Consider the following 21,750-nt stretch of genomic DNA (forward strand, 5'->3'; position numbering starts at 1 on the left):
AAGGTTGCTCAAAGACTCTCTGACTCACGACATCACATCGCTTATACATCTGACACTCCTCACTCGTTTACCCTCCTATACTTTCTAGTCTGATCCCCTCCAATCAAGGCGTCCTCCTTTCCACGTACTGCGTCTCTTTCGCTCCTTCCCACTCCACTTCTCTTTCACACTCCAAAGTCCCTCCTCATTTCATCTGCTTTGAACACCTTAGGCCTCTTTACAAGTATGGAGGTAGCCATGCCGCTGTTAGCCGCATGGCTACCCCCATAGCGGGTACCGGGTCCGGGTTCCTGGAATGGGGAAATACCGGGCCATTCCGACCTTGGAGGGCCCAGTATTTCCCCATTCCAGGAACCCGGACCCCGTACATCCCCATTCGAACCCCCATAGGGCTCAATGGGAATGGGGAGGACGCTAACAATGGGCCCTTTAATGACGGGCCCGTTGTTAGCATGCTGGTCTGCTCGCGGGACCTACTAAGGACGCCTGGTTTTACTAGACGTCCTTAGCGGGTCCCGCAAGCAGACCTGGTAATGAGGCGGTAGAGGGTTAACGGGGCCGGCAGCTCTACCGGCGCCATTAACCCTCTACCACCTGGGTCGTAATGAGACCCCTTGTCTTTTCATAATTTTCCTCTTAGTCTCACCTTCTCTCTCTACCCCACACTACTTTCCATCTGCTGCATCATCTCTCTCTCCCTTCCCACCCTTTGAATGCGTATATTATCTCCTCCCTTCACCCACATCCAGGGCTTTAAGTGGGCCTGGATGTGGGTGACAGAGACAGATCTTAACCCCGGCAGTCCCCCAAAACCTCAATCGAGCGTGTACCCACTCCCACCTACCCCCGAAAGCCCCACAGCCACTTTTTGTGCAGGGGATTCAGACCCAAGCCCTGCTGGTGACAAGCCTTTGTCGCATTGCACTGAACTATTTCATTATTTCATTTGTGCTATATTTCTTTTGTTTCATGTAATAGACTGCTTGACACATAAAGCTGTGCTAAGCAGTCTGTTGAATGAAATTAAAGAAATTGAGCACAATTGAAATAGCACAGTGGAATGCTCACCGGCAGGACTCGGGTTCGAATCCCCAGCACGGGACAGTAAAAAAAAAGCAACCAGACAACTTTTCTATTATATTGTCCCAAGCTGGGGACACTTCAGGCCACGGCCATCATTTCGGCCACAATCCCACGCTACAGCTGCCCCCTCGATTTCTCACCCCGACCGGGAGCACTTAATCCTCCCGCTCCCTGTGATCCTCTATGCACTTGCTCGATGCGTACACACCCGCCTGAAGATCGTCTGTTCTCCCTTCCTTCACCCCGGATTGCACTGTTAAACTGCAGAATCGCTGTCAGGCCTCATTGCTGTATCCCATACTGTTAAATGTACTTTGTACGCACTTACTATGCCTGTGCAGACTATTATCTTCTCAGATTTTAAAGGGCTATAAGACAGTGTTGTTTTTCCCCATGCTCCGACCCTCCTTGAGTGCTTTGAAACACTTGCCCGCGTATAGGCGCTATATGAATAAAAAATACAATACAATACAATACACTTAAAGCACTGCTCACGTCCATGGAGGCCCATTGTTTCATGCGCTTCTTGTTATTGCCTCATTCGCCTTACTTCTCTTCCTTATCACTCTTACTCCCCCCCTCTGCCTTTCTCCCTCAGTCTTGCTCCCTCATCAAAATCGAACCTTAGTAAGGTATTGCCAGAGCCGAGTGCAGACTTCCTTCACAAAGCCAGATTCTTTCTTTCCTGGCCCTAACCCCTCTGGTCTGTTCTTTTATCTGTCTGAGGCAGAATATTTTCTGTAAGTAAAATGCTTACTAACAGTGGATCGAGAAGGGGGCTGAACATTCAGGTGTAGGAGAAATGCCCACATCAGCTGATGCCTGCTACTTGCCTTGGCCGGGACACGGCAGAAGAGGGCAAGTCACCAGAGGTTCCCTGAGGCAGCAGAGCCATTCACACACCTATACCCCACACTGAGTATTTGTCAGAGGCTTCTGAGGATCGTGTGGTGTTGGAGGCGTGCATGCCAATAGGCACAGTTGAAGAGCAGTAGCATACCTATCATTGGGTATAAACTGAACATCTAGGCTGTGAGCCCCCTGTCTTCGTTCAACCTTATTTTGGGGGGATCTTAATTATTGGAGAGGCGACCAACGGTTGATCTAGAAGCAGCTCTAATGGATAGCGACCATGAAGTTATCAACGCAGACCCAACTATGGCCAACCAACATACTTTGGACTGGATTGTGACAAGGAAAATTAAATCTGACAATGTTGTTACCACCCCTTGCATTTGGTCAGATCATTCCACCATCAGTTTCTCCTTGTATCTTCCCGTGCCAGGTCTACCAATACTTTTTAATCTGTCACTGGGTGGAACTTTAAAAAGGTGAGCCCTTTAGATTGTCAGCTCTGTTTAGAATCCATTATGTCCAAATCCTCCCAGGTCGATCATGTAGATCGCTTGGTGTCTGATTTCACCAATACTTTGACCAAAATGCTTGATAATGTCGCCCCAGTAAAAAACAAATCAGTCAGAGATAATCCAAGGCACCAAAAATGGTATACACCAGTTAGAGGTCTCGAAAAAGAAAAAAAGGGCGCTGGAACTACTATGGTTAAAACATTTCTCTGACACCACCCGGCTGGAGTGGAAACAATGGGACAAATCATATAAAGCCCTAATTGTGGACACGGAGAAACATTTCTTCAACTCTCAGATACAACAATCCTCAAATTCTACCGGAAACCTTTTGACATACTGAAATCCCTGGAAAAACCCAAAGTCTCTGAATCCCCTTTTATAGCCACCGACCTAGATTGCTCTCGAATAGCATCAGCCTTCAAGGAGAAAATCTCCACTGGTAGGCACAGAATTATTCCAGTCCAGGGCCTAGCCACCAACAGAGAAGCACCAACGCACATGATAGAGGAAGGTGTGTCTGCTCCTAGTTTCTCCTTCTGCCTGATCTCTCTTGCAGACATGACCACCATGCTCTCATCCATGAATCTGACCCCCCGTCTTTTCAACCTTCTGACATCTAAACTCATTTTGGAACATTAAGACCTGTTTGCACCTTTCTCTACTCAATTTGTTAATGCTTTGTTTAGAGATGGCCAAGTTCCCATGGAACTTAAGAAAGTCACCATCACAAGGACTCCCAAGAAACTGAACCTGGATCTCACTGATCCAAATAACGCTAGGCCAATTACCAACTGCAAATTTCTTTTGAAAATCTTGGATAAGTTTGCTACGGTCCAATTGCAAGCCTTCACTGAACCTAGCAATAACCTCAACATCTGACAATCAGGGTTTCACCCTTCTTTTAGCACAGAAACTGCCCTCGTGGATCTCTAATCCCATCTACTGTAAATCATGGAGCAAGGGAAAGCCGGAATGTTGATCTTGTTGGTTTTATCTGTGGCTTTTGACCTTGTTCACCACAAGTGCTTGCTCCTGTGCCTACGGCATCAAGGTGCTTGCTCTTCAGATGCAGTGAATGGGGTTCAGTCCTTCTTGTCCAACTGCAAGTCCAATACTCAATGGGGCTCAACCTCCTCCTCTGTCTCCCCTATCAAGTATGGGCTCCCTCAGGGGGCCTCCATGTCGCCACTTCTTTTCAATCTTTATGTGCGCTCCTTCTGTTCACTTTTGGAAGCCCTGGGAATATTTTTTACCAACTACGCTGATGATGCACAGCTGGTCATCGAGCTGTTTGGGGACCATTCCCAGGATTCATTGACATTAAACAACATCTATAACTTCATTGAGGGATGGATTTTCACAAACTGGTTATATCTTAATGGCAATACAAATGAGCTCCTTATATTTGGATCTCCCCAGGCTCATTCTAAATTGGATTCCTCATATGAAAACTTTCTGATACAAGGTAACAATATCATGGCCCATTCAAAGGTCAAGACTTTGGGGGTCTATCTGGAGGCCACTCTCAACTCTGATCCAAGTGGAAAACCTTCGTAGGACCTGTTATTATCACCTCAGGATTCTCCGGACCATCCGCCCCTATCTCAATGAAAAGAATTCAGTGATCATGGATCGAGCCACTTTTTGTTAAGGCTGGATTATTGTAACCCCTTGTTATGTGGAGTCTCAAAATCTAACCTCCAGGCCTGCCAAATTATCCAGGACGACACGGTTTGCATGGCCCTGAACATCCCCAGACGGTCACACATATCAAAATTCAGAAAAGAGCTTCACTCTCTCCTCGTGCAGGAGCGTATCCAGTTCAAAATGGCTCTGTTAGCACATCATTCCCTTTACGGCAAGGCCCTGTAATATCTTAAAGCCCTGGTCCCACCTCACAAACCTACCAGAAATCTCTCTTGCTGAGCTGCAGGGAATCAGGTTCACAAGTTCCAAGGGCCTAGTAGGTCCTTCCGGCTATTTTGTCCTCTTTTTTGAACACTCTGCCCCTAGCCATTAGAGCCACTGCCAACTGGAAAACACTGAAAACATACCTTTTTAGGTCATTTTTAGTTATGCCCACTGACCATTGATAACCCCGAGTGTTAACTTTCTTTGTTGTCCACTGTCCCGTGCATTTGTTGTCCTCTTGTGTTGTTGTTGCGCCCCGATGCCTGCAGGCCTTCGGCGCATTACAAATAAATAAAGAAAATATGTAGGTGTTTTGCAGTGAGAGTTCCCCAGTGGAGCGTGGGCTGCTGTAAGGATACAGCGGACCTCATTATAAGTCTGCCGGTCTGGAATTAAGGGTGCCGGTAGCAACATACCGGCACCGTTTCTGGACCGGCAGACTACAACTCTGCTTTACGGGGCCTCTGCGCAATGAACCCAGTAGGCGGGGTTGCCATGGAAGCACCAGCACTGTTAGCAAATTTGCCGGGGCTTCCAAGTCCCCATTCCCGTGGAGTCCTATGTGGACTAACATTTTCCGCTGCCTGATATCCCAGGTCGCCGGGACTTGTAATGTCCTAGTATCCCTGGGATCTCAGGTGGCGGAAACTGTGTTACGGTTTGCGGTAACCCATTGGTAGCACCAGCGGGTTACCGCCAACCTCTTAAGGAGGCCCATCGTCTCCAGCTTAGCTGGTGAAAGGCTTATCAGTGCAGGAGAAGAAATTCCCAACCGTTATTTGTTGAGTGAAATGCAGAAGCTATACATTTTTGTAGGTTGTATTTATTTTATTATGCCTAGTTTTTGTTATGTTTCATTGGTGATATTTTTCTGTGAACACATTAGCATTTATTTTTAGTAATAACCAATTAAAACTATATTTATTTAAGTATGCATCTTTTTTTACTATGCTAGCGTCAGAGCCCATCTACTTTCTGCACAGTACAGCCTGTGCGTTAATCCTTTCTCCCAAACTGTGAGCCAGGTGTTCTTGTCAATGTCTTGTTTACTTTTACATCAAGAGATTAAGAGTTAGCACTCTTTCAAAGACCTTCATCAGCACTGGCCTGAAAAAACACCTAGGTAATACATCATGGAGGCAGACCTCTGTGATTTGCACCTTAAAACAGCCGCATTTTTCACATTTTCAAGAAAGTGGATGCTTACCACACACTGTAACAAGGGCCATGCCTGTGAGTATCCCACAGTGCTTTTGACATGCAACAGCGTAAGCACCGGAGCACACACCTTTCTCCATCATGCTGCGTTACTGCGCTCCCAGGCCCACTGAAGCAGCCCACACTCCCCTTGGCAGCTGCAATAAGTGTAAACAGACATTCTCTACCGGTGCTGAGTTTTACGGAAATTGCAGTGAACATTTACAGGGAGGAGAGGCAGTTTGTCCTATTTCCAATGAGATTTAGGGCAACTATATAAAAAATGTTGGCTTTAATTCAGTACGTTATGAAATAAACAGGGCATTGCTATAACATGCCGGAAAAATAATCATATTTTGGTGCTTAATATAGCACCACATTGTGGACATTCCAGAGCACTTGGTAACAGTGCCATCATTAGTAGGAACACATGCAGTACTTCATTTAAAACCTTAGAAGATAGTGGGATATTAAGGCAGTCTCAAAGCAGGGCGTCTAGGGCCACACGTCATTTTTCCCATCAGTCAATTCTTTCTTTTAGCACCAAGGAGGTTGCTATTGAACTCCTCTAAGTCAATAAGAACGTTTACAGTGCCGTCAATAACTACTGGTTTGACTGCATTCTGAACATTCTGTCTTCAGAAGCAGACAGGGAAACAATAATGCAATTTTCAGTGAAGATTCTTTTCAACAAGACACTTCCTCTCTGGGAGGACCTTTTTTTTCTGCAACATTTAACACATGAAAGAGAAAGCCAAAACACCGGAAAATGCTTTCACTTTCTTATGGCGATACCGTTTACTTATACATGACACCGAAGGCGTGCTCATGTTAAACCTGTTCCAGTTCAACCAAGTTGCAATTAAAATGCTTAACTTATGAAGAAAACCTTGTTATTTAAATACTACACAATACAACCACATATGTCCTACTAACTCAGTTTGCCTATTTACTTTATTCACTCTTAAAGTAAAATGTTTTACTTCACCACCAAACTGCAAAACACATATTGCTACTACCACTATGTGCTAATAACCTTGTAGACCCAGACGGATCATAATCGCTTGGGATAGTGGCCCATTCCCCTCATTATCCCGTGATAATGACCCTTCCCTCAGTCTATAAAGCAATATTAAGTAGTAAATCGGGCATTTATTTTATGGATGCTGCAGACAAGAGTTTGAAATAGAGAGGTGGAATACCTCATTTCACTGGCAAATCACCCTGTGGACCCCCATCTCTGAAAGAAATCAGAAAACAAATGGAAGGGGAACATGCAAGGGCAGCTCCTGGAGCCCCTTGAGATTCGATGCCCAGCTAGCATATTTCAAAGGCGGGCCCTGAGTTTAATGATCATAGGGAACACAGAGATAAAGATCCAGTAATGAGATCCATGCCTAACACAGTTGATGCCTTTTAGTAGTCCAGGCTGGATCGTGTGATGGTAGAAGAGTGAAAGTCACTAGGTGTCTGTGAACCAGGCGGGGCTAGTCGTGCATACAACTGCTCTACTTAGTATCTTTCCAGGGTTTTCTGGTCATGTAATTGTAGTTCTAGTGGCACGTGCAATAACAACAACATTTGAAGAGCCTTGGCAACCCCGGTGGGGTTATTTAAATGGGGCTCTGCTTTCATTGTTTATTGCAGTGCTCCAAGCACAAATAACCCTGGAGCATGGGGATAAAAAATAATGTCTATGCGCGGAGAGGCAGGTGGCGCTATTTCCTCTGTATTTTGCTCTCCGTCTTTAAAAGGATACTGCAGGAGATCCGGGACCAGTGATACTCACTCTCCTAAAATGGCCTGCTCGTGGACTGAGCTAAGGTCTGTCGTTCAGAAATCAGTGGCTGCTGCTTCAGTGGAACAAAGAAAAGGGAAGATTCTAATGAATAAGATTTGAATGACATGTTAGATGAAAAACCAGATATAAAGGGGTGCCACGTTTCTGGGGAGAAACTCTATGTATCCTTCTAATCACAGGTAGAACTTTGATTTCTTGGTATAAGCCTATTTGACCTAAAACTATTGACCTAATAACCAATTTGATGGAATTTTGCATGGGTGATTTAGCCTTCGGGGAATTTAGCCGCATATATTGCAAAATACCAACCTTGGAGAGCAGGGGTTGCGGGGGTGTCCCCCGGTACCCATGTTTGACACTTTGCAATTTTGTGGGTCCAGGGGTCTTCCCCCGTTTTCTTAAAGTTGGAGGCGGGGGACAAAAAATAATGTGATTAAAGAAAATTCGGTCAAACACCCCCAAACCGATTTCTCAGTGTGATGTACAGAAAAAGGGGAATGTTAACTTGTTAACTTGCTGAGTTGACATAATAACTTCTGCACATGCCAGATGGCTTTAAGGCAGCTACAGAATGGAAAGGGGAGATCCAGGAAACGGGGTGCTACTTATAATCCTTTTTTGTGAGCAATCCTGTGGTGGCGTAAGAGGCAGATATGGCTGTTATAGTGCATGTGCACGCTATGCATCCTGGTATAGCTGGGGTGGCCTCTCTAACATCACAGGAGAGCACTATCCTGCACCTTGCGGGTCAGAAGGTGGACTCTGCACTGCCGCCTACAATCTAGGTACGTGCAACACTGCAAACCAACCATAAGAGGGGAATGATGACCCTCATCCAGTTTAGACCCGCCACACGTGTAGAGATGGCCTCCTGTCAATTGCCACTAACTACATTTTGCTTGACCTTCGGGGGATAAGTAACCTACCTCCTCTGAGGTGATCGCCTGGGTCTTTAGATTTTAATATTTAATTTTTAAAAACTTGTGAACCCAGACTATCGGCTAATAACGTTTTCAAGTTGGCCAGAGGTAGGATTCTGGGACCCACATGGTGTTTTAGTAAGGGATCTGGGAGTGAGGCTAATATGAGGTGAAGTGATGTTATGTTACATTATGGTAAAGGATTTTATACCGCGCACTGTTGCCATCTGCATGGTTTCTTGGCGCTCTGGCGCATCTGTAAAGCAAGGGGGATTGTGGGTAAGTTAGTAGGACTGAACGGGAGAAAGCGCAAGAAATCTATGATGCGCTGTTGGCTGCTTCAGTTCGGTAGACACTGTTCGTTAAGCGTATGTGTTTTTTTCGGTTGGTAGCCACGGCGTGCTTTTGGGCGAGCCTATGTGTGGTTTATTTCGTTGTGGTGGTTGCATACATGCTTTACATCGTACTACCAGACCTCCTGTTGACATACCAATTACGGATTTTGTACTCTGTCCACTTTTAGATAGGCGGCACATCAGCGCCACCTAGGGAGATTTGAGGAAAGTCAGGGTCAGATAGCACTTTTTCCTGTCCTCCTCTTTTACCCCGAGCGGCCTAAATGGGATGAGGGTCATCACTCTCCTCTCATAGATTGTTTGCAGTGTTGCACATGCCTAGATTATAGCAGCCTAATTCACACAAGCGTTTCATAATGGCACAATCCCATTGGAAAACGCTGTGTGAATAAGGCCTTTTGTGTTTTTGCCCAATTTCTGTGCTGGAAATTTACAGCAGGGGCAAACCCTTTACAGCTCTCGTTTGGGCCTCATCTGTACGTGGTTTGGACTCTGCACTGTGAGAGCAATACTCAGGATCCAACCTGTCTTCAAGGGCAAGCTTGTACCAGGTTTACAGCGCACAGGACATGCTAACATGTTTTGGAGCCTTGTTTGGAGGCTCGGCGATCTTGACCAATGAGGAGCACCAGGTACAGTCACTGTCGGATGCAGGGATGGTGCAATCCGAACCGCAGCTGAACAGGATGATTGCAAGTGGAGGGCAAAAGGAAAATTGCCTTGATAACTGGCACATGGATTGTAATTAGAAAAATATATCAATGCAAGTGCCCTTTTTAGGAGAACATCTCTTTGACTTTAAGGAAGATGAGATAGTGAAGATGCCCGAACATATGCAGACCAGTAGATGACAGGTCAAAATGTTTGCCCACAAAAAACCACGTCAACAAGACCCAGGGGGTGCCCTTCAGAAAGGCCGCTGGCTTTCTGCCTATATTTTTTAGGACCCTCCAGAAACATTGACTCCCCTCTGACGGGAATACTCCTTCACAGCAGCCCTGACTATTCGAAGAACAGGATGTTTGTACGTGCCAAAACACCGTTGACATACAATGTTGGTCTAAAAATAGGCCTCCCCAATCACGGTTCCTCGTTTTAGACTTTCGTGGACCAGTCACTACACTGTACCAAAGCAAAACACCGCAGCAGGTTTTTGTTTTTAATTGTTCACTGTCCCGCAGATAACTGTAGGAGACGGTAAATGCCAATCATTCGCGGGGGCAGATTGCCATCTAGCGATCAAAATCGGAATACACGGAAGTTAAATAATTCACAACTGAGCCCTTTGTCATTTTTCCTTTTATTCTAATAAATAGCTACGGATGGATTTTGTATACAGTGCAGTGACACATTCCATACTTTGCTTTCCTGAAAACGATCCCCACCCTGCGAAACCCCTTTTCCCCCTAAGCATCCGCCAAAACCACCGGCATGGGATTTGAGGTCTGTCATCATATTGGGCCTCATTACGACCCTGGCGGTAAGGGGTTTACGCCATCGTTAGCTGCGCCGACCCTTTACCGCCAATTACGAGGTCCCTTAGCGCCATGGAGGTCTTAACACCCGCTTTCAGCGGGTGTTAAAATCCATGGCGCTAAGGGACCATGGAGTTAATTACGCCACCGTAATTTACGGTGGCGTAATTAACGCCTTCCCCACTCCCATTATGCCCTATGGGGCAAAAATGGGAATGGGGAAGGGTAAATGGGGATTGGGGACTTACCGCCCCGCCAAGGTCGGAATGGGGCGGTAAGTCCGCCAACCACCATGGCGTAAACGTAGTTTACGCCATGGTGGTAAAGTCACGGCCCAGGCGGTAACTTACCGCCTGGGTCGTAATGAGGCCCATTGTATTTATATGTTTGATCAATCAGCTTGTGTCTGTTTTAGGCTTATTAAGACCTGTGTGATGTCTTCCTTGGTCTATAGTAGCCTTGTTGCGAGTTGCATTATGTTGCAAATGTAGTTTGGTTCTGGAAAAAGTTGCTTTTGCATCTATGTTCCGAGAGTTCATTTTAATCTAAACAGTGGCCCTCATTACGACCTTGGCGGAGGACCATGGTGCTAATAGCACCATGGTCCATGCCGCTAAGGTCAGGATTCCGCCATGGTGGATGGCGGAATTACCGCCCCATTCCAAGGTGAGTGGGGCGGTAATTCTCCATTCACCAATGGCCCCTTCCCATTTTTGCCCCATAGGGCATAATAGGAATGGGGAAAGGCGCTAATTACGGCACCGTAAATTACGGTGCCGTAATTAGCACCAAGGTCCCTTTGCGGCATGGGTTTTAACGCCTGCAAAAAGCAGGCGTTAAAATCACCATCCCGCAAAGGGACCTTGCAATCAGGCGTTAAGGGTCGGCGCCGTTTATGGCACCGTAAACCCCTTAACGCCTGGGTCCTAATGAGGGCCAGTGTCTAAAATTCACTGTTCTGGTGAAAAGCCAGATCTGGCTAGCTGTTCTTTAAGGGTGTGCATTCCTTTTAACAGTCTGTTCCAGAGTTTAGTGGTCATGACTCTGAAGAATGCGCCCCGGTGCTGCTTCCTGATGCAGCGCGGCACTCTCGCGAGTGTGGCCTTGCTGGAACTTAGATGTCTCATTTGGCAGTAGGGTGTGATTTTCCATTGGAGGACCCTGCGTCTCCCTTTCACCTCTTCCTCACTGCTCTGTTGCAATATGTCCCTATCCCCTTTCTATCTTTGCTCCCTATCTCTTCTCAGATCTTTGTGATCACTGCGCGCCCCGTAATTTCGTGTCCGAAAATGTCGAATACGAAAATGGAGGCACGCAGTGATCTCATAGATCACTCATTCCTGCATCCCCTATACCTGCTACCTCTTTGCCCACCAATGCTTCCTTTTGGTGTGCTGACCTTTTTCCTGTGCCTCATCTCACCCATTTCCTTGCAACGTCAGTTCCCTGTCCACACAGTGGGTTGGCACTTCCGCTGTAGGGTCCCTATTTTTTCTCTTCTCTTACGTTTTATCATCTGCCTCTTTCCATTTAATGCATATGGGGGACACCCCTGCAGCCTCTGAACCCATTATACCATTCCAGAGGAGCGGGGGACACCCCCAGAGCCCTTGTTCTGCTTGTTCAGTATTATGGGTTTTGGCATTTTCGTTACTGCCCAATGAGCAGTAATAGCACATTCTGCATTTCCCCCCCATTATTTTTGAGCGATTCTTTCTTCTCCAGTGGCACCTGGGTGTGCATAGGCTCTGCAGATACGTTTGCTGGGACAGTAGGGTCTGATGCTGTCCGCCTGTCACTCCCATTCCACAATGGCTGTCGTGTTGGTTATTGGACCGTTTGCCACACACTTTTTTGGTTATTCAGCATTCACTGCTTTTTTAAAGGTACAACTACACTTTACTGCTCCACATGATGCAGGTGTGTACTGATAACACGTGGCTACTTACGAGAAGCAGAGAGACAGCAGCAGGTGCAGGAAGAAAGTCACTTCACATATGGACACCGCCACAGCAGAAAACCTGCAGGAGGAAATTGAAGGAGGAAGAGAGTTAGAGTGGTTCCCACAGGTGGTCGAGATGGGGTCAGTGAAGTAAATCGGTCCCTGCAGGAGGAAAGCAAAGGCAGCAATGAACTGTAGTGGTATCTGTGGGAGAAGAGTGAAGGAGGCAGAGCCTTGGACTGGTGTCTGCAGATGTAACAGAGGTGTGGCAATGATTGTCTATCAAGGAGGGCCTGAAGCTAATGTAGTTGGGCCCACTGCAGTGACATTAACAGCTTCAATTGTCCACACAGTGCTGCTGAGTGGGCATTTACAGATTGTGGGTGGGCCTTGCCTGCTCAGGCCCTACCCTGTCTACCCCTCTCGGATGTAAAGAGCAGGAAAGAGGGCAGCACCCGCACAAGAAGAATGAAGGGCATAGACAGGGCATGTGTCGCAGAGAGTTAAAGTAGCTTTCAATAGAGAGAAGTGCAGGTGCAAAGTGTTACAGGGTTTAGTGAATGAATGGAGGGAAGAAGGAAGAGAAATAGAACTGCTCCCCTCCCAGGCATGAGAAGGAGGGTGAAGAGGCAGGGAATTGGAGTGGTATGTGAAAAGAGACAACTTTGTAGTGTTTCCTGTAGGAGGAAAAATAAGGGTTACAACAGTTCCTTCAGGAGGAGTGTGAAGTACAGAACTAGGGCAGTTCCCTCAGCAGGTGGTTCTGAGAGGCAGGGGCTTAGAGAGGCTCCTACAGGAGGGAACCGCAGAAGCAGAGAGTTGATGCAGCTCCTCTGGGGTGGGGGGGGGGGGCTTTGGGGTGTAATCATCAGCTCGTTGTGTTATTAGGATTTACACCGCAAACCACCGTCCTTGGTCTGGTCTCCAGGTGATCAGACAGATCTGAACGTGGGTTAGTTGGCAGGGGAGGGGAGGGCAAGATTCTAGTGGTTTGTGTTGAGGCTGCAGATCAGAAGTACCCTTATTTCTGTGTGCATTCATGTTTTCTTTGTGTCCAGAGATACTGCCTACGTCTTACTATGTGGACCTGAGCTGGCCATAGACTGAGTAGGTCTGTTGTATTTGGAGGTGCACATTTTGTGTTGTTTGAAGACTGAGGAAATGTTTTTATTTTTAAAATCCCTGTGCAGGTGACTGGCTTGCATTTGTAGGTGGGGAGGAATTGAGGGTTATCCAAAAGGTACGGGTGCGTCCTATGGGTTTCCTATGTGTCCTGTGCGTCCTATGTGGTGCTTTCAAGTTACTGGTTTTGCTTTAAGGTGTGCTCTGGTGGGAGGTGTTTGACCTTTTATGGTTGATATCTGAAGATGTTCTGTATTCTGGTTTAGATACTCAAGAAGACAGGCAAGGCATTCTCTGAGGGTTTCGGACCTGTTGTCTTGATGTGTTGTCTTCTGGTCGTTGTAGTTCTTTGAATGCCAAGTGTTTTGTTTGAGGTGGGTGGTCGAGAGTTGCCATGGCTTTCCCTTAGATTGTGTCTGCGTGTAAATGTCTATGTATTGAGAAGTTGGTGGGAGGATGGACTCCGTCCTGTGGGAGAGGAGTGGAGGAACAGAAATGAGGTGCTCTTGCAGAGGAAAGGAGGAGAGTGTAGAGGTGGGTGTTTACTGACGTTCCTGCTGCAGAAGAGTCAGAGAATCAGAAAGTTGGAACTGTAAAATAAAGGCGTGGAGGTGTGAAGAAGGAAAAGGGAGCGGAGACTACAGGAGAGTGGAGAGGGGAATGGACTGGAATGGTTCCTGCAGGAGAGTGGAACCTGCGTTCCATTAGGCCCTGCACCTGCAGGGAGGTTTCCAGAACTGATACCAGACATACTTACAGCAAGTAGTAGGCCAAGCTTGGGAACTGTCCCTGCTGGAGCGTCTCGACTCCCACGCCGGTCAGCACTGGAGTCAGGAAGGCACATGAAAAGAGAAGAGCATACAAGTTCAGAGACTGCAATCCCTCAAAAAGTGCTACACAAAGAGAAACATGTTTTATTGAAAAGGGGACACCACACATAACCCACCTGCCCGACGGCTGACCCCAAAGTATACAAATATTTACCACACACTATTGTGGGGTAGTGTGGGAGGCCTCAAGGCCAGGCTATCCCTCCACCCTCAGTGACAGTCCACATAGTGCATATACACATGCCAAAACCGAATACCAAATAATTAAGGCCCTCAAAACTGACTTTCAATGCTAAGGATGTAACGTCATGCCGTTTCCCCCCTTTTCTTGCTCATGCATTTTTTTAGCTTCTAGTTTACGTAACTCAAATAAAAAATAAACAAACACATAAATAAATAAATAAATAAATGAACAAACAAACAAACAAACAAACAAACAAACAAATAAATAAATAAATAAATAAATAAATAAATAAATAAATAAATCAGACTCCTGGGAACAGAAAGACTCTATATTTTGGATTGGTTTTAAAGTAGGCTGTATAACCGAAACGTAATTGTTAATGTTAGAAGGTCAAGTTAATAGGGTCAAACAATAACGTTTGAATAATGCACCTGCTTTCGCCGGCTGCCAAAACGGTGGCATGGAACTGGACACCCTGAGGCGTTTACCCTTTCTTGGTGAATCTCGTATCCCTAAATATATCCATTCTCCACCCCGGGCCTACCTCAGGTTGAGTCTATGTTACTTAATAAATCAGTTTGGGTTCACTGGATGGATCAAACCATACTGGGTGAAATTATAAGCTTTTCTTATTTCTGCTTCGCGTGACAATCCACATCATAGTAGGTGGCACAATAGTTGCCCAGATAATAATATTACTTGATCTCTGAGATTTGGTAGCCCAACATGCCTTGCTCTGACAGGTGGCCAAATAAGAGATTTCCAACTCCGGAGAACTTGGTGTCCTTAGGGGCCTCGATTGTTACTGCCACAGGTGCAAAGCCAAGAACCCCCTGGATCAGCAGCACCCCATCATCTATCCAGACACGTTTCACCACACTAACCCAGAAACTAGTCATTCTCACTATTATTATATACACAAAGTATATTATAGGGCATTGATCTTCAGCCTATAGTTAAAGTGAAATATTAGATCCATTCACTTCAATTAATAAAACTCTATCGCTAATAACATTTCACTACATTGACGTATCTGTAGGCCAGCAGGCCTACATGGCTATCTTGAGCTGACCTTAACACAATGCTCATTGCTGGAGGGCCTCCTGTCAATCGAACTTCGGACTTACCCTCCAAAAAGTTCAAGGATTACACCGAGACCATGTGACCCCAATTTAGAAGCAACAGGCGGAAGACCGGGTTAGGGCCCTTTGCCAAGACATGAAATAACCCACGACTAGGGGGTTAGAGGGAGTGGACTGACTAACATGAGCTCAAACAGAGGGGGGCACCCCGTCGTTTGCAATATGTAACATTTTAACTTGGAATATTGCTGGTATTGGGAAACATATAGAAGACCCAAAATGGAACTTTTTGATTCAGGGTTTTGATCTAATTTGCTTCCAAGAGTCATGGGCCTCTGGGACGAAAGAGATACAGGGCTTCTCTACTCATTATGTTACGGCCGGGAAAGGCCCCAAGGGGAGACTGTGGGGTGGTTGGCTTAAAGGGATTGGAGCCAACCTAAACTGGATTGTAGTTAACCACCCTGCTGGCATCCAAGATGTGCAATATCTTGAAGCAACAACACCTCTGGGCAAGAACATTTTATTATTCATATCCACAACCGGCCATACGGGGAGACTCCCCTGAAAAGCTTGTCTACAATGCAGGATTTATCCAAGCTTGGGAAGGACCGAGCAAGGATCACCCATTAGCGTTGGCCATGGGTGATTTGTACTTAGAATATGAGCCCCTGAAAGATCATGAAGAGCATTGGGATGATCAAGATCTAGCTTGGGGGATCCCAGCTCTGATGGCAAACCACATGCTCAGGACCCACCCAGAGAAGTAGACAGTGTAGGGCCTCAGCGGGCAAGGCCCACCCAAAATCTGTAAATGCCCACTCAGCAGCGCTGTGTGGGCGTTTATATAGGGTAATGCTACTGCAATGGGCCGAACTACATTAGCTTCAGGCCCCACTTGTTAGACAACCCTGGCTACGTCTCGGGACCCACCCGCAGGCGATCAAAGCTACAGGCATGCTACACCATTTGAATTTAAGAGCGTGCAATGGCAGGTTCAAATCAGATCAGCCGGAGAAAAATACCTTCCTTGGTCACAATGGCTGATCAAGGATCGATCATATTCTTACCAGCTCTGCGGACTGGCACCTTGTAGATACATTTGAGGTCATTAGCTGAGTTGAGAGTGATCACAAACCCCTTACGAGCGCTGTCTACTTTCCAAGCCCAGACCACGTTCCAACCCAGAAAAAAGGCGGGCTGACACTTTTCCGTGGAAGACCATGCCAGATGCCGTGTAAAGTGTCTCAACATGGAAAGAAACTATTGTAACCCACACATTTATGGTGCCATTGAGACTAACATCGTGTCCATGAGTGACGTTGCGAACCCCGATCCGATTATATTGGAGAACCACATAACTCTGGCAGAGAGACTTCAACCTGTTTTCACCAAACCCGCTAGACAAGTCAAACGCAATGTGCTGAAGGAACATTGCTGGTTTGATAACGATTGCAAAATAGCCAGGGACAGCATAATGGCGTAGCTGAAAGAGGGACCACCAATTGACAAAACCTATCTTCGCTCCATAAGAGGGTCCTACAAAAATACCATAACGTTGAAAAAAGAATCCTTAACACTGATAGATGGGAGGGTATGCAGTGTTTCCATCGAAACTTTTTCCATTGAGGGATAATCCAACACATTTCACATTTTTCCATCGAAAAAATATCCGTCAAATGCATACTTTTGCATAAAGAGGTAAAGGGTTAATTTTGTTTCTGGCGGGTTTTTAAGGCTTCAAAACGGAGGTTTGGGGGTGCCCTCCCCATAAAAAATAGAAAATAAATAAAAAATGCATTCGATGGTCATTTTTTCGATGGAAATGATTCAATGCAACTATCCCTCGATGGAAAGGTTTTGATGGAAAGACATGTAACCGATGGGAAGCCATAATGGATGCATGTAAAAACAGAGATTTGTGTAACTTTATGGAAAATGGTGCTAGGGAAGGATTTTAATGCTCCCAGTGATCTCCATTGTAGCATAGCGCCGGCGGTCTGGCGTGACCACTTCAGCACTCTCTACAGCGACTGTACTAGATCCCTAACCGAGGACCCCTGCATCTGCAAGACATTGAACTTAGGGCCTGTGACTATTGATATCACAGTCAAAGAGATGGAGGGGGCAATCAAGGCTCTGGGCGGTGGTAAGGCCGGGGGGCAGGATAAAATCCCAGCAGATTTATACAAGGATGAAGCAACAATCTGAGCTCAAAGGTTGTGCTGTGTCTTTAATGCTGTCATTAACCAGGGTATGGTCCCTGAGACATGGTGCCATGAAGAGATAGTCCCCATTTTCAAGAAGGTTGATAGAGACATACTGGGAAATACCCCACAATACCTTAGCTGGATGCAGCAGGAAGGACTTTCACAAAGGTAGTCATAGGGCGCCGACCGGTATGGGTAGAATCCACTGATATCATAAGCCACCTGCAAGCTGGGTTCCAACAAGGAATCTCCACTATTGATCAGAGTTTGCGTCTTGACGTGATTCTAAATAAGTATACTAGGCTGAAGAGAGCTAAGAGCTACGCGACATTCGTGGACCTCAGCACTGATCAAAAAGAACATCCCTCACGATTTGCTGGTTGCTATCCAGCTGCTATATAAGAGACAATATGCTGGGGCCTCGGCAGGGAACTGACTGAGCGCAATGAGGTCCAGGGGTGCATACTGGTCGCGCTCCTCTTCTGTATTTATATAAACCAAGTAATCAAGGAACTGAACACCTGTTGCTTAGATCCACCTAAAATGAACACAGTCAAATTCCTACCATTGTTTTTTGGTGGTGATGTGATACTGCTAGCTTCTTTCCCAATGGGCCTTAAGTTTCCCCTGGCCAATTTCATCAGGAAGTGCAAAGAATTACGTCTTGAGCTAAACAAAGGGAAAACTAAGACCATGGTCTTTTGGCATAGACGGGCCAGGTTCATGCCAGTGCACCTTGAAGTCGACGGCACCCATATAGAACAGGTCTTCACCTACAACTATCTTGGCACCAGGTTCACAGAAAATGGCTTCTGGTCACAACAAATAACTAAAGCTACAGCAGCATTGGGCAAATACAGTGGTGGGATTAGGAGATTTTATTTAATTCAGTCGGGGAGCAATTACCCCTGAATTCCAGATCTATCGCCTCCAAGCCCTCTCTGTGTCTCTAGATGGAGCAGAAATCTGGGGGCACACTAGAACCCAATCACTAGCTATAGTTGAGAACACATTTGTTAAAGCCCAGCTTATGCAGCCAAGCGGTGGACCTAAGGCCAGCTTTCATCTGGAGTGCGCCTAATACTATATTTAATGTGCCATCAGCTCAAAACCTTTATTCTATTGGATAAGAATCTGGACCTCCCTGAGCCTGTTAACTTATAAGGAGGCTCTATCCCATGTTATGTCTTTGGATGGTTCGGGACCTCTCGCCTGGGTGAAGCATGTGAAGTCTAGGCTTCTGGATATGAACCTGGCATCTCTGTGGGAATCACCAGAAAGCATAACAAAGGAAACCAAAGAGCTGGTCAGAAGTGCAAGCACAGAGGCATCAAGACGCTTCACGGAAGAAGCATGTTGCAAACTCATTACTGGTCTACCCTACTTGAGGACAAAGCTAGCTTTTGGGTACAAAGAGTATTTGGACACCATTAGGCTGCGCTATACACATAGCCTTTATATTGACTTCCAGGTTAACACCTTGAGGGTGGCAAGCTGCACGAGGAACTGGCAGGAGCCCTCTGATGCAACGTGCCAGACATGTGGAGCACAAGATAAATCTCCATCACATGTTCTGATAATCTGCCCTGGATATAAGGACCTACAATCCAAATATCTCCTCTCGCTATTTAGAGCTGCATGCATCCGACAAGCAGGCGAGGCAATGGCCTACTGCAAAAGATCAAACGAGTCGGACCACCTGAAGTTCCAGAAGCAGCTCAAAACTTTCCTCTTCTCCTCTGCTTTCTCTCGCTACCTCCCCAGCTGACCTATCTGTCTGCTGTACCAACTTGTTGCTTGGATATCCTCAGAGTCTCACTGGGTACCAGGCTCTTTCTTGATCAGTCGCCCTTGCACTGCCCCCGGCCTACCACAGACTTAGGGGCTGCAACTGTAACCTTACAGTCCCTTGTTCTCCTTGCACTACCCAGAGCTGCGCTTACTCAGAGCATGGCTGCCCTGTTTTACGCTCCCCTCTCCCTTGCATTCCCCCCTTTCCTCTTGCACTTCTTGTTCTCCCCCTTGTACGATCTGACTGACACAGGCCTAGTAATATCATTTGTCTTGTCCTCCCTCTGTCTTCCCTCTCTTGTCTTGTCACGCCTCGAAACAATCCTGTACCGGCAAATTAGAAATGACTTATCATATCATATCAGGTGACCTGAACACAGTGCACTTTGTTGCCAAATTCATTGCCCGGGCATGGTTCAGGAGGGCTAAGCATTCGAAGATCTGTCCTTATCTGTGCTTAGAATAAATGATGTATAACCCTCACACAGTGGACAGCCCAAGTGCTACATTCACCATTGCCTGGGAAAAATGTGGATATTTGGTAGTTTATACGCTGATATGATAAAAATACCAAGTCTATATTTGCAGCATTGTAGCCAATCTTATTCAATACGGCTTTGCACTATAATGGATGTTTTAAGCATTTTACTAACCAATCTTATGTAAAGGGAATGAACTTTTAAATCTTTTTTTATGGATGGTTGATTTTTAACATTGCCTGCTTTTCAAAGGGGGAATGGTATTGGAGTAATTCTACACTTTCTTTGCTGTGTCATTTGTTTATGATTATCTTGCAACTTTAATGGCTTTAATAGGTGAATAAAGTGAGTTTTGAGTATGAACTCTCTGCAATTGGAAAGTTGTATTTAAATTCATCCAGTGGTTTAAAAGGAATAAAGCATTGGTGGAGATCTGGGTGTTTCTGGCACCAACATCTTTTATAGATCGCCCATGGCAACACGCATCAACTGAGGCTTTTCAGAAATGTAATTTGCCATTTTTTTTTCACTGATACACGGCTTTATCACAAATATTTTTGTAAGAATGAAAAATAACAACATGCTTAAAATCATATTAGGAAGGGATTAAGGGCATGTTTGCCTTATAGGTGGACGTGGGAAGAATAAAAGAGTAGCATTTGGGCATATTTAAAGTTTGTTAGGAGCTTTTTTTAAATGCATTTTCCTTTTCTCCAACAGTGAATTATCGTGATAATAGGAACATGATTACATTCTAGTGAGAAAATCAATTTTCACTGTAAATTGTGGCTGTAAATTCTTTCAGTAAAATAGATTTGATGGCGAGAACAAGGGGGTGTCACCAAAAATCCTTTTTCATAATGCATGCTAACCCATATCAAACATCGCGCCCATTCTTTTTGCGGTTTCTCATTATCGCCGGTGGGCCACGGATGCATAAGGAGGAAACATCCCATGGTGCGTAGCTTAGAAACATACTCATAATATTGACTGGTGCATCTGTGATGCTATGAAATGAAAACCTTTACTACCACTGGTGGTGTGCGACATGTTGCGCAGAACCTGAGCATACTGATGACATCACAGATGACATCAAACCGTACATCACAGGAAGCTTTCAATCTGAGTAAAAAGTGTTCCTGGTGTATTTGAAGATGTATGACAAACATATTAAGCAAGCAGGGCTCCGTGTGGTGCATGCTAAACGAGATTTAATATAACAATGTACCCGTCATGGGGGTAACGTAGCCACTGGGCCTGGCTGCAGATGGCTACTTTAGTTTGTCATCTTTGGGGATTTCTGCTTCATTTCTCTAGTGGTTTTCTTCTTATTTACACAGGCCTTCTGTTGTTGGTTGCGCGAAAGGCTTTTCTTCACGTCCTTATCCTGTCGCCTAAGCTGTTCTCTTTTGGGTTCCCTTCTTTTATATACTTCACCTCTGCTGATCTCGGAACATGGGTCTCAGGCTCACTCTTATGCTGATGACACTCATGCTTTTCTTTCATTTTCATTATTTGTTGTTTGATTCTATTCATCTGTGTTTATCAGCATGCCTTCTGTCTGCTAGCTCATGGATCTCCTCCCATTTTGTTTTTTGTCTAAATACAAAGGAAACCGAGATGTTGTTTTACCCTAACTCCCCATCCATTCCTAGTCCTTCCTCTGTTTCCTTTCCTCTTCTTCAGCCAACGGTTAGGCAGCAGTCTCAGAATCTGGGCTTCCTCTTTGATTCTTCTCTTTTCTGGGAGGTCCTGATTGCCTCTGTGATTCAATCTAGTCCCTTTCATCTTTAAGGGACTAAGAAAATCTGTCATTTGTTCACTTTTCCGTCTTCTGGAATTCTGTTACAAACTATTGTTTCATCCCATCTTAATTACTGCTGTTCCTTATGTGTGGGTCTTCCTACCTATACACTTTTTCTGCTTATTTCTGTCTTGTATTTCGTTCTAGGAATTGTACTGGTTTTTCGCTCATTGACCATTTCTCCATATGAAGCCCA

The 21,750-nt window shown here is 45.7% G+C and overlaps 1 protein-coding gene across 1 annotated transcript in view; it reads right to left on the reverse strand.

Moving 5' to 3' along the window:
* Nucleotides 1-21,750, reverse strand: part of TMEM72 (transmembrane protein 72) — a 131,245-nt gene that overhangs the window by 37,060 nt on the left and 72,435 nt on the right. Inside the window, exons 2-3 of the mRNA XM_069611150.1 lie at nt 13,932-13,998; nt 12,060-12,131 (exon numbers count right to left, since the gene is read on the reverse strand). Of these exons, the coding sequence (XP_069467251.1) occupies nt 12,060-12,131; nt 13,932-13,998 (139 nt within the window). The remainder of the gene's footprint in view (nt 1-12,059; nt 12,132-13,931; nt 13,999-21,750) is intronic.

This window comes from Ambystoma mexicanum, chromosome 8 (genome assembly GCF_040938575.1).
Source record: "Ambystoma mexicanum isolate Mex_15411 chromosome 8, UKY_AmexF1_1, whole genome shotgun sequence".
In the NCBI taxonomy this organism is placed as follows: domain Eukaryota; kingdom Metazoa; phylum Chordata; class Amphibia; order Caudata; family Ambystomatidae; genus Ambystoma; species Ambystoma mexicanum.